Source organism: Myotis myotis, unplaced genomic scaffold (assembly GCF_014108235.1).
Source record: "Myotis myotis isolate mMyoMyo1 unplaced genomic scaffold, mMyoMyo1.p scaffold_m19_p_14, whole genome shotgun sequence".
Taxonomy (NCBI): Eukaryota; Metazoa; Chordata; class Mammalia; order Chiroptera; family Vespertilionidae; genus Myotis; species Myotis myotis.
Genome location: NW_023416318.1, coordinates 12,633,907 through 12,647,478, shown reverse-complemented (window position 1 = coordinate 12,647,478; position 13,572 = coordinate 12,633,907). Strand labels below are relative to the sequence as shown.

General features: G+C 35.1%; 1 protein-coding gene across 16 annotated transcripts in view; it reads left to right on the top strand.

Annotated features, from left to right (window-relative positions):
* The window catches only part of ZNF638 (zinc finger protein 638), a 79,104-nt gene that overhangs the window by 62,053 nt on the left and 3,479 nt on the right, over window positions 1–13,572 (top strand). For 15 of the 16 annotated variants that reach the window (XM_036334185.1, XM_036334181.1, XM_036334180.1 and 12 more), the window contains 5 exons: window positions 1,523–1,560; window positions 5,611–6,826; window positions 7,420–7,485; window positions 9,202–10,147; window positions 10,941–11,048. In XM_036334185.1, the coding sequence (XP_036190078.1) occupies window positions 1,523–1,560; window positions 5,611–6,826; window positions 7,420–7,485; window positions 9,202–10,147; window positions 10,941–11,048 (2,374 nt within the window). The remainder of the gene's footprint in view (window positions 1–1,522; window positions 1,561–5,610; window positions 6,827–7,419; window positions 7,486–9,201; window positions 10,148–10,940; window positions 11,049–13,572) is intronic. The other variant, XM_036334173.1, reaches the window with a different exon arrangement.

Here is a 13,572-nt window from a genome sequence, read left to right as displayed (position 1 = left end):
TCAGTTTTAACGTTCTGTCTTTCTGGAAATAACACGTATACCAATTTTGCAGATGATATATATCTTGTTGAATTTTTCTTAGAAAAATTCTTTAGAGAGGATATTCTTTAGAGGTGTTTTTAAAGCTCTTCAGTTGTCTGTAATACACTCAGCCATTTTAATATACTTGTTCACTTTTGTGCATTTGTATGTTTTTTCTTTTACCTATTTATGAATAAAGAAGCAAATTAGCTAGTTAAAGGTATCTGGTATAGATTTCCTCTACTATCATATAAACTGTATGGAAACACTGTGGATGGAGCTTATCAACTGCCATCTTTAATTTCAGTCATAAATCATTACGATATAGTCTAGATATCCCACCAGATACCTCAGTAAAGAAAGCCTTTTCTCTGGGACTCCAACATCCACACCAGGAATTCTCTCTGGGCACATTACTCTCTTTTTTTTTTTTTTAAAGTAAAAGTCTGAGTTTTTAATTTGACAAAATATGGAGAAAGATAATTCTCAACTCAAAGGACACAATTCCCACAGAAAAAGCCTCCAGCTAGCATGTGTAAGCTTTAAAGGGCATATATAGAGAACAGGCTGACATCTGTGTGGGAGATTGCGGGGGGGTGGAGAGATTGAGAAAAAAATAAAAAGAGAACTCATGAATGTGGACAGCCGTGTGGTGATTGTAGGGTGGAGATGGAGGAGGGTATAGGAGAGAGAATTGGTAATGGCTGGAGGCTTGACTTGGGGTGGTGAACGCACACTATGGTGTACAGGTGATATGTTGTAGAATGGTGCACCTGAAACCTGTATGTTTTTGTTGACAAATGTCACCCCAATAAATTAAAAGGAAATTAAAATAAATAAAGGGCATATATTTTTGCTTGTTTTGTTCACTCACTGTGATATATCCTAAGTGCCTAGCCTAGTGTTTGGTACATAGACACTGAATTTTAATTCCTGCTTCCATTTTGGGCCCCAAATAATTGCTTTCTTGGTGGTTCGGATATGTGTCTAAAAGATTATTGTTAAATTTTGTCCAACTTTTCTAGGTGTTTTTGAGTAGAAAACTTCTTCAAGTCAACTAGTTTCCTTTATAAATAGAAGTTTTTTTCAGTAATAATTGCATAATGAAGAAGTTGATATTTCAGATTGATTGTTTTTATTCTTAGCTAAAGGTGGTATTTCCCGGTTTTTAAAGTTAAAAGTTTATTTCCTATTTATGTCAACACTAAGGAAAGTTATTTTTCTCATTAGTTGCTATTGTTAGTTTTTCTCTATAACCTAACCTTAATGAGAAGTTTTTCTCTATAACCTAACCTATCTAGAACCTGATAGTTATATGAACACTGAAAATTAACTTTTATTTTAATATATCTTAAGTGTAGTTTGTTATTGTTTTTATTTATTTATTTATTTATTTATTTATTTTTGCTTAGATTTTAAGAATTGAAATCATTGCATTGATGGGTTAAATACTTAAAGTTTAGTATAATAGGCTCTACTAAAATGTGGAATTATGTTACAGGCTCAAGCTGAGAAAGACCAAGAACTAGGAAAAGAAAGGTATGTGGCTTTAAGTATATTAACATTTTCATCTAGTATTTAGTTTATTACTGCATTTCATTTCTGTATTTTGTAGTAATTGTTCAACTGTAGCAAAAATTTCTTATTTTACATGTTCATTTTGTGTATATATATATAAGTATTGTGGTTTTCTCTTGATTTTGTTGACCAAGGGGGTGATTTTTGTTTTTGTTTTTTGTCTCGGTATTTACGGATTTTTTTTTTTTTAGAAAAACTGTATAAACACAATTTGAGTTAAATATATAAATATGACTTCTTTATTAAATGTTTTGCTAAGACTCTTAAACAACTCGACTCTGTGATCAGTTTTATATTCTTCATGTTAGATTTTCTTTTCCAAAATAGTTACAATGGTAACACTTCAATCTTTTTGCATAATCTTTTAAAATTTTACACTTAAAACCGAAAAGGTAATGTTCAGTGTGTATTTTGATACTTTTTAAAAACAGCTGGGGTGTGGAAAGGGATATTTATAAAACAGTAATATGTATGCTGCTTTATATTTTCAGAGGATGAAAGTTTGTTCTTCAGAATCTACACTGAGTAGTGGCTCACTCACAGCTTTGTTTTGACCACATTGTCTTCTTAGTCACTCTCTCTTCCTGATGAATCCACTCATAGCACCACCTTTGCCCCACCAATGAATAATCTCCCTGTTACTACTCTATTGGGATTTACGAATTTAAATTCTTTTTCCTTCCCTTATATAATTAATGTAACTTACCCTTATTTGTTGGAATTAATGTAGTAAGAGCTTTTAAGTATGAGAGCATTTTGAAAGTGCTTAAAATGTGGAGAGTTTATTTTATTTGATGCACTAATTGTAAGATGCCTGAAGAATAGAAAAATAGGAAGTTCTACCGATTTTTCTTCTCAGTAATTAATATTTATTAAATGAGACTTTTAAATGATAGAGGGTTATGAGTACATTAAAATATGTTGGTGACTTGAAGCAATAGATTTGATGTATGTGTCGGCACAAACTTTAAGTTGTACATCATACCAATTATATTCATATGCCTAAGAAGGAATACCAAAAGCAATGTTTGATATAAAAGCCCATGAATGGCTTAATAAGTAACAATGCCACATGTAGTAGTAAAGATAGACCTACAGTTTGGCCACAGTAACTCTGGCTGGTAAGTAAATAAACTCTTTGAAAATTCTATTTTATATATTTCATCTGACAAAATTTCTTTCAGGTCTGCAGGAATAGGCATCATCTGTGTTTTGGTCATTTTTTTCCTCTTGTTTTGACTTTTAAAATCAAATATATTTCTTAATGAATTTAGAGATAATTGTCTAATCTTAAACATCAATTTAAAAAATTCGAGTACTAATAACTTTTTAATTCCCATTTTGCACTCAGTTTTTTTCTGACTTATATGACATTAGAGAAAAAGATGCGGGTTTTAGCCCAAATACTTCACATTTGTTTATTGGAGTTAAACTGATTCTGAGAAAATATGGGTGCTTTTTTGCCTGTTTGTTTGTAGTTGAAGTATTTAAATATATTTTCTACTGAAAGGATATCTCACGTGAATATATTAATAATATAATAATAACTACATTTTGCCTGTTCTCGTCTTCCCCCATGTAACATTATTTATCATGTGATTAAGGCTCAAAATAAGGACACAAGATAAGATTTTCACCAGTTCATTCATAATGTTGGGAAGTACCCAGTGGCACTCTGAAATAAACACTAATCTTCAGTATTGTTAAGTCTCAGTCTAAAGTTTCTTGTATGGTATAGTCTTAACATTTGTTCTCATGCCCAGCTTTTATTGTATGCCTTTTCTGAAGATTTGAAACTCTGGTGCTATGGGGGGGAGGGAGGTGGGCAGAGGGTGGGAAATTAATACTTGTATCCTGAATGCCTTCCTGGGACCAATTTTTTGTGCCATTTCCCAGAATATGATTGTTTTCCTTTGATCTTCTGAAAGACTGATTGTTTGACTTCTAATGTTAATAATTACATGTATTTGACATTTCAAACTGACTTTATAAGCTAACTAGATGAATATTGAGACTTTTTCCCATATTAGCCAGAAAACTAGATATTAATTTTTGGTAAATGAATTCTTTGAAGAAAGCTCTGTAATTTAAAAAAAAAACTATGCACAAGAACAAATATGGAATTGAGCCATTTTCCAAGTAGGTCTATGCTCTCTGTTTGAAATATGGAACTGCTGCATAGTGATTCATTTTATAGAAAAGATAATAGCTTTTTTTTTTAATTGACAAACTTTAAATATGGCAAAGGGGAAGGACTTGCTGTATTCTAGAGCCAGGAATCAAAATCCGCATTGCTAGTCTTCTAGACCACTAGATTGGTGTTTTTATAATAGCCTTAATTTGTAAAGGCTTTAGGGTTAATACACAGTTCTGTAATGAGGCAGAAATTTGAATTTAATCCTTATCATTGGAAATGAGTCTTGTGATTTAAAAATAAAATGTTTGTATTTTGAGAAATCATATTTATGTAACTGCTGTAACTGAATGTCACAACTTTTTCTTGTCTTTGTCATATTTGTGCTAGTCCTAAAAATTTGGAGCACTCAAAATCAGCCATTGGTATTTTTTAATGTAAGGGGTGTGAATTATTTAAAACAACATTTAAACCCTTTCAGCGTGTGAAGGGTAGCTTATATGCTTATATAAGTGAATAAATGTATTGATTAAGGTCTATGGTTACTGGCTGTTTAACTTAAATTCCTCAGCCTCTTTGCCTTTACACTTTTTATCAAGAGGTGTTTTTCTGATCTCTTAAAAAAGTTTTCTCCTTTGGAAGTTTAAAATACCAATTTTAGGGAGAGGACTAGTTTACTGCCTCCAATTATTAGACCCTTATGTGATAGCACTTTTTCCAAACTTCTAAAATATTATTAACATGTCAGGACACAGATATACATTATCTTGTGTTCAATAAAGGATATATGGCCACCTCTTAAGAATCATATCATAGGGGGTATCTCATCACCTCCTAGTTTTTAAAGTAGGGGGGAAAATGTAGGTACTCTTTACTATGAGGTATTGATGTGGCATGACCACTTTCTGTCTGGTGTCTTCCTCCAACCTGCTGTTTCTGATGTAATTAAGTGAATGTATTTGTTGAACTTCAATTTGTGTAGATAACATGCTGGACCCTGTCTTCAGAAGCTTGGATTTTCCTTGTTACTCTTCAAAATTACATCTGATCTTTGGAACATTAATATAGTTTATTCTGTCTCTGTCTCAACGAAAGTAGTTGAATGATAGATTCACACTTTTGCTTACCTTTCATTTGGAAAGACCACAATGAAATAAGATCAGTTGCATTTATTTCCTCCATTTATTCTGAATAATTTTACTTACATTTTTAACTTATGTATTGGAATTGTATATTATTCTCTATAACTGGAACTATTTCTTTTAACATATTTCTTCTCATAATATAGCCAAAGGTACATATTTTATAATAAGACCTCATATTTATGTTAGGGTGACACTACTATCAGTTTCATCTCTAACTTTAAATATCCAAGAGTATTAAAAAAGAGGTGACTTACTATCAGTTTCTGTTTATGTTGTTCCTTTTAGGTAAGGTTTTAGATTTCAATGTGTAGATTATTAGTTTTATTGTAAAGCTACATATATATTTTATTATTTCAGTTACCACTGTTAGAAAGATAGGACCTAATAATAAGATGCAAATTTAACACAGAAGGAAAAAATTTATTATAACTTAAATGAGTACAAGGATCCGATAAATGGTTATAATTTTGCCGTTTCCTTTGAACTAAAAAGAAATCTTCAATGCACTGGAGAATCTCTTTAAAATTTTTATATTTACATATTTACGTCAAGGCATCTTAACCATTTTTATGCTGATTGGCTGGATTTCCCTATGCTTATTATTAATGCATTAGGAACTCTTAACAATTGGCATCAACGGGATTATTTATGATGGTTGAATTCTCATCATAGTTTGATTTTTGTTTGTGTTTTTGTTTGTGTTCTTTTTTGTTTGTTTTTAAATACTTTTAGCCCTGACTTGAGAAACAATCCAGTTGATGAAAGTGAGGTGCAAACAGCAGCTGATAGTCCCTCTGTTAAACCTAGTGAGGTTGAAGAAGAAACTATTCCCAGCTTTCAAACAGAAGCTTCTGTACAACAGGAAGAGTTTTGTGAGGAAGAACCTGACAGAATACTATGTGACTCTGACTTTGCTATTGAAACGTTGGAAATTGAAACTCAAGGAGAGGAGGTCAAAGTGGAAATTCCTCTTGTAGAATCCATTCCAACCAATATTGAATTATTCACCGAAAATGTAGAGGAGTCCGTTTTAAATCAGCAGGTGTATACCAGTGACTTTGGGAATAAAGAAGCAGAAATTATTAAAGCTGAAACAGAAGTAGCAACATCTGACAGTGCATTTATAGAAGAAAGGAACATCCAAGGAATTCTAGAAGAATCTCCATCTGAAGCAGAAGACTTCTTTTCTGGGATTACACAGGCTATGATAGAAGCTATAGCTGAAGTGGACAAACATGAAACTGTTTCAGAAATAGTACCATCTACTTGTGTTGTGACCCTGGTACCAGGAGTTTCCACTGGGGATGAGAAGACAATGAGCAAAAACGGAATTTCTGAAAAAAGTAACATGGATGAACAGGAGGAGAATGAATTTAATACTAAGGAAACCAAAATGGATCTGCAAATAGGAACAGAGAAGGCTGAAAAGAATGATGCTAGGATGGTTGCAGAGAAGGTGGGAAAGATTGTGGTAGCAACGAAAGAAAAGCCTGCAGAAAACACTGGGATCAAGGCATACCCGAATAAAGGAGTGTGCCAGGCCAGTAAGCCTGATGAAACTAGTAAAACTAGTATGCTGGCTACATCAAATGCACCTAGCAGTAAATCAAGCATCAAGGCTGGTATGGCCTCTTCTCCAAAGGCAAAAACTACAGCTTCCAAATCTGAAAACCAGAAAAGTTTTCTAAAACCTGTACTCAGAGATCAAATAAATGCTGAAAAGAAACTTTCAGCCAAGGAATTGGGTCTTAAACCTACAAGCGCCAGGTTGGCTGAAAACAGCAGTAAAATCAAATCTACTCAAAGCGGTATTACCAGAGGAGGCAGTGGAAGGATCTCAGCTCTGCAAGACAAGGATTCTAAACTGGATTACAGGGATATTACAAAACAGTCTCAGGAAACAGAGGCTAGACCTTCCACCATGAAACGGGATGACAGCAACAATAAGGTGAGGAGGGTAGGAAGAATAGCTCAATGTATTTTTGAAGTGATTAGCTCTCTTGTTGTAGCTTTGGAGTAGATGTAATCTTGTTTTATAGTTCATCTCACTTTACTCCCAAGCTTCCATTTCTCTTTCTGGTTCCATTGATCTAAGCGGATAGACATTTAGAATAATAAGCTCAAGTTCATAATTATTAACAGGTTTGGAAAGTTTTATTTGGATAAAATGTGGTCAGAAACGTAACTTTGTGGTTTAAAAATAAAGTCTGCAGTGAGTCTCCTGAAGTGACTTAGTACTCTGCTTCTGAATGGGAAACTTTTCTTTTTTTAAATTGAAGCTTTATTTATCAGCTTACTGATTGCCCAACTTAGATATTGTTGGAAAAGGTCAGTAAAACTGAATTTAACTACAACTTATAGATTATGCCTACACTGTTATTAACTGGTGACTTAGTTTGGTATACCTGGTAAATACTGGCATAACTGAATGTGTTTGGATAATGTTTGTTGATTGAATTCTCTCTCCCTTTTTAAAGAACACTAATAACCTAATTGTAAATTCTTTTTTTTTCTTCTATATTTTTTTACTTAATATTTCAGACTTTGGTTGGGCAAAACACCAAGAATCCTAAAAGCACCACTGGTAGAAGTTCCAAATCTAAAGAGGTGAGAAATAGTTTATTAAAACAAACCCTTCTGTTCTATCCATCCATGGAAGAGTTCATCTACCTTATAACTTATCTCTCTCCTGTAATAATTAAATTGATATATATAGAGCAAAGGATAGGAATGAGATGTTTTATTTTCTTTGGACCCTATTACCAATTTGTTTTTTACCTTGAACTAGACTAGTTTGTGGGGTTTTTTGTTGTTGTTTTTCTTTTGTTTGAAATATTACAAATAGTAGTACATATGTCTCCTTTTTCCCTCATTGACCTCCCCCGAGCCTCCCCTACTCCCTGGCACATGCCCTCCCCCCAAACCCCAGTGACTGTGTCCATTGCTTAATCTTATTTATATGCATGCATACAAGTCCTTAGTTTGTGTTCTTGATGCAGGGCAAACAGTTACCCAGGGACAGAAAGAGAATTAGAGTAGGAAAATGCCTTTAATCTCATATTGACAAGAATAGGTTATAAACACAGAATAAAATGATATGTGAAAAGGAGACTGGGGCTTGACTGAAGTCTTCCCCTCATTTTTCGACACTTCCAAAAAGGTGGTCATTTTGGTAAATGGATGGGCTCTATGATTGATTTATTTTTCTGGTACTCAGCCAGGCATACAGCTTACATTTTATGTTTGCTATTTTAGGATTCCACCATTCATAAAAAATTTTTCCTAGTCATTTTTTTAATATATATTTTATTGATTTTTTTACAGAGAAGAAAGGAGAGGGATAGAGAGTTTGAAACATTGATGAGAGAGAAACATCAATCAGCTGCCTCCTGTACACCCCCTCCTGGGGATGTGCCCACAACCAAGGTACATGCCCTTGACCGGAATCGAACCTGGGACCCTTCAGTCCACAGGCTGATACTCTATCCACTGAGCAAAACTGGTTAGGGCCCTAGTTATTTTATTTACTTCCTCTGGTAGGGGAAGAATTTGAGCCTATTTTATTGGGGCAAGGGAATATATTAGTTTAAGAAGCAGAAGTAAAGATATAGTTATTCCATTGGCTTAATAAGTTGATAATACAACTGCTTACAGATTCCTTCTTCCCCAAATTACTGGGTATATATTCAAATGTCATTATTATTAATCATTGATAGTATACTGAAGTTATAGGAAAAGCCTGCTGGGAATTTATTTTCTTTACTATTGGCATTATTTTTTGAATTATAGATACTACTTTTTTTTAAGTGCATTAATACTTGCCACAAGGTCTTAGTAATTTTCCATATAACTTTATCAATATGTAAACTTTATATTTAAGTGCTGCATATCTTAAAATATATATTACATATAAACTGGTCCATGGAACTATCTTGGTAGCTATTTACTTTTTAACTTCATTGTGATATTTAACATATGGAACAGTGAATTCTTTGTATTATATTGTTTGATAAATGCTTTTGTCCATCATATTTTAAAACTTGCACATTATTTAGGAGTTAATTATAGTCTTACTGAAATTAAGTGAAGGTGGAATTAGGTTATTACTAGGGTTTTGCCCTTTGCATTGTTTACCTTGTGAATTACAGCTAATTCATTTCTCGGGCTTTTAAAAATAACTAATTTCAACCTTTAGGAAACCTCTCTGCACTGAAATTCTCACAAATGATACTTCATGCACATTTACTGGGGCTATTTGAAATGTAGTCAGTTTATTAGTATTCACAATTCTTTAATTTTTTTTTTTTTTAACCTTTCCAACAGGAACCATTATTTCCATTTAATTTGGATGAATTTGTTACTGTGGATGAGGTTATAGAAGAAGTGAATCCTTCGCAAGCCAAACAGAATCCACTAAAGGGAAAAAGGAAAGAAGCTCCCAAAAATATCCCTTCCTCTGAACTTATTGTAAAGAAGAAGAAAGGGAAAACTTCTGCCCCGCATGTTGTTGAGGGAGAATTATCTTTTGTAACATTGGATGAGATTGGGGAAGAGGAAGATGCACATCTAGCACAAGCTCTAGTCACTGTAGATGAAGTTATTGATGAAGAAGAAATAAATATGGAAGAAGTGGTAAAAAATTCAAATTCACTTCTTACATTAGATGAGTTAATTGATCAAGACGATTGCATATCCCACAGTGAACCTAAAGATGTTATTGTACTGTCGGTGGCTGAAGAACAAGATCTTCTCAAACAGGAACGCTTGGTGACTGTGGATGAAATTGGAGAAGTAGAGGAGCTACCTTTAAATGAATCAGCAGACTTAAATTTTGCCACTTTAAATACTAAAGGAAATGAGGAAAATACTGGAAGTGAGTCCATTGACTTCATTTCTTCCCAGATGCCTGAAGACCCTTCTACTTTGGTTACTGTAGATGAAATACAGGATGACAGCAGTGATCTGCACTTAGTGACTTTGGATGAAGTAAATGAAGAGGATGAAGACTCTGTGGCAGATTTTAATAACCTTAAAGAAGAGCTTAATTTTGTTACTGTTGATGAAGTTGGAGAAGAGGAAGATGGAGATGATTTAAAAGTTGAATTAGCACAAAGCAAAAATGAACATCCCACAGATAAAAGAGGGGATAGGAAAAAGAGAGCTATGGACACAAGGAAGACAAAACTTGAAGCCTTGTCCCAAGTGGGTCCAGTAAGTGTGAATGTTATGGAAGAAGATCTGAACACCATGATTGAGAGGCACTTAGCAGGTAGATACTTAGAAGCGGTTGCTTTCTGTTTTATGAGGGTATTACATTTAAAATATTTTAAAAACATGTTGCAGCATTTCTAATACTTTTACTCTATTGATAAAAGAAGCCAACAAATAGTTATAGCCAAGGAAATGTGTACAGATTTCACAGATTTCTCTTACAGAGTAGCCCTCGCCCCAAGTTCTTATACCTCAAGAAAAGATACCAAAACAAAAAGCAAACTAGAGTGCCAATATTAAAATTGGAATGGAATGGTATATTTGCAGTTTCTGGGAAACTAGCTTTGGTAAGTAGAAGGTTGTTTATACCAGACCGCCTCCCAGTATTTGCTTATACTTTGGATTTAGAAGAATTTAAGAAGGTACCATTTCACTGTTAAGTAATATTTTGAGGGCATAGAATAATAGGTCAGCTCACCTTCAGGACTTGAGGGAGATCAAAATAATATCCAATAAGGGAATCTTGAAAGTGTTATCCATACTAAAAAGAAAAAAATACTAGGAAGGTCCCACAGATTTGTGTAACAAAATAGAAAAATATGTATAGGCTTCTTAGGGAACACAGGTAGGAAGATATAGTTTGGAACAAGATAAATCAGAAAATAAAAGAATACTTAGACTAATGCTGAATGTTTTTAAATAAAATGTTCTTATTTTATATTAGAAATAAGCTTCCTTCCCAAATTTGAGTATTGTTTTCCAAAAAGGTGTTAAAATTGTTACTTATCATTAAAAGCAATTTAAATATTGTTACTATAAGTAAATAAATTAGACTTTTCTTTTTTTTAAAGCTAAAATGCCAACCAAGAGAGTTAGAATTGGGACAACTCCACCATTGGAAAACGCAGTTGAGACAGAACCAGAGCAAGATAAAGAAGAGGCCTACCAAATTAGTGAAGGTAAAGCAGGATTGATGGAAGGGGGGACAAGAGAGTAACACAGCATGGGGTCTTAGATCTACCACTGAAGAAGAAAAGTAGAAAAATAGTGAAATAGCTTGTTGAGGGGAGGAGGGGTATAGCCTTATAATGATTAGATCTGAATAATGATTTTTTTATTTTTGTAATTTAGAGAGAGAGTGGAATATAATGAAATGGGATAATAGGATAGTAGGCAATCCCATTATAATAGAATGAGACAAATTTATAGAAGTGATCCACAAAAGGGGTTATTCTGACCATGTTGCAGTATCAAGTGAAAATCATTTATTAACTAGTTCTTACTTGTAGACCAGATTTGTTACTTTGTGAATGCTGCCAAGCAGCCAGCCAGTGAATTCAGATGTCTTAATAACATTAATAAAACTATGTTGAAACAAATAGGGAATGTTGTCTAAGCGTAAGAGAGTTCTCTAGGCATGAAACAAGTATTTGTCATTGTATCCATTATGTTCATAGCAAAATGCTAAAAAGGTTAGGGGAAAAAAAGCATACCATTTCAGATCTCAAGTTTATTGATTCAGAGAGGTAAAGCAAAATATCAACTACCCACTGTCTTAAACAGCCCTTGCACCATCCCCTTTACAGCACCCTTGCCATCTTGCTTTTCTATCTTCTCTAAGGAAAAACTACTAACTGATTCAGTCCAGGTTCATTGAATCTAATCTTAGTTGGCCCTTCAGTGCTGCCCCACAATCCCGCTATATGATAAAGTGGTAATATGCAAATTAACCTTCACACCCTCACAAGATGGCTGCCTACGACCAGGCCAGCAAGGGGGTTAGTGAGGGACGACTGAACAGCAGGCTGCGTGAGGCGACCAGGCCGGCAAGGGGGGCAGTTGGGGGCGACCAGGCCGGCAAGGGGGGCAGTTGGGGGCGACCAGGCCGGCAGGGGGGGGGAGTTGGGGGTGACCAGGCCAGAAGCGGGGGGCAGTTAGGGTGACCAGGCCAGTATAGGCAGGGCAGTGGGGGGTGACCAGGCTGGCGGGGGCGCAGTTGGGGGTGACCAGGCCGGTGGGGTCGGGGGCAGTTAGGGGCAACCAGGCAGGCAGGTGAGCAATTAGGAGCCAGCAGTCCAGGATTGTGAGGGATGTCCCGGATTTGGAGAGGGTGCAGGCTGGGCTGAGGGGACACACACACACACACACACACACACACACACACACACCCCCTGCTTGAATTTTGTGCACCAGGCCTCTAGTCTATTACAGGCCTCCTTCCTTTCCCATTTCCTAATTGTTGTAATAATAAGCCTTTTTCTCTCCTCTGTATCGCCTAGTCCAGTGGTCGGCAAACTGCGGCTCACGAGCCACATGTGGCTCTTTGGCCCCTTCAGTGTGGCTCTTCCACAAAATACTGACTTCTGTGCATGGGCCACGAAGTTTCAATTGCCCTGTACGTGTGTGCCCGCATGTGGTATTTTGTAGAAGAGCCACACTGAAGGGGCCAAAGAGCTGCATGTGGCTTGCGAGCTGCGGTTTGCCAACCACGGGCCTAGTCCATTTCTCACTATATAACTTTGCTTTCATTTCTATTTACCAGAGCAAATATAGGATCTCCCCTTTCTGCCAGCTTGTATTTTACCTATATTGGCTCCTCACACTTAAAATATGCCAAGACTTTCCCCTTTAAAAAACCGTGCCCTTAACTTTGGAATCCTAGTTGCCATCTTTCCTCCTTTCTTTTAGAGCAAAGCATTTAGAAAGAAGATCTACTGTTACTTCTTCATTTCCTATGGAACTGGATATATTTTGGCTTCTTTTGTAACCACCTTCCTGAATTGGTGTTGAGAACCTCCATTGGGTTGTTGTGAAACTTGGTTGTTTTTTTCCTTTTAAATTTAGTTTTATTTTACTTCTCTGCATCATTTGTTACCACTGATCATGCCCTCTTTCTTAAAGCTCTCTCCCAAATTGTTACTCCTCTGTCTCTTCTGTATAAACTCTGCTTGATACCAAGCCATAGTTAGTGGTTAAGTTGAAGAATGAAGAATAGAGAAAGGATGATTTATTTACTGCTTCTGTAACAATTTATTTCCATTAATGCAGAGACAGTATGTTTGGCAATATGTTTTCTAGCTTAAGAGTTCATTTTTAAAACTTAAAATATTTGTTTTAATTTATTTAAATTATTACAGAATTACTTATGAGATAAATGTGTCTTTGGAGTTTCAGGAGCAAATGTGTTTATTCCCTTTGATAAGGGAATAAACTTTTGCAGGAAGATATTGGAGGCTATTTTAACTATCAAGTCAAGAAATGGGATACAGTCTTTCTTTTATTGATTCTTTAGGATTTGATAACCAATAAACTGCAAGGAATAAGAGAAGAATAAATAATGCTATCATAATTCCTAGTGATCTCCTCAGATTTGGTAAAGGTAGCCCAATTTTCTGTAGAGAGCACTGAACTCGAAGTCACAAGTCTTGGCTCTAGTCTCTATCACTTAACTATCCATGCAACCTTGGGCATATCAGTTTCTTC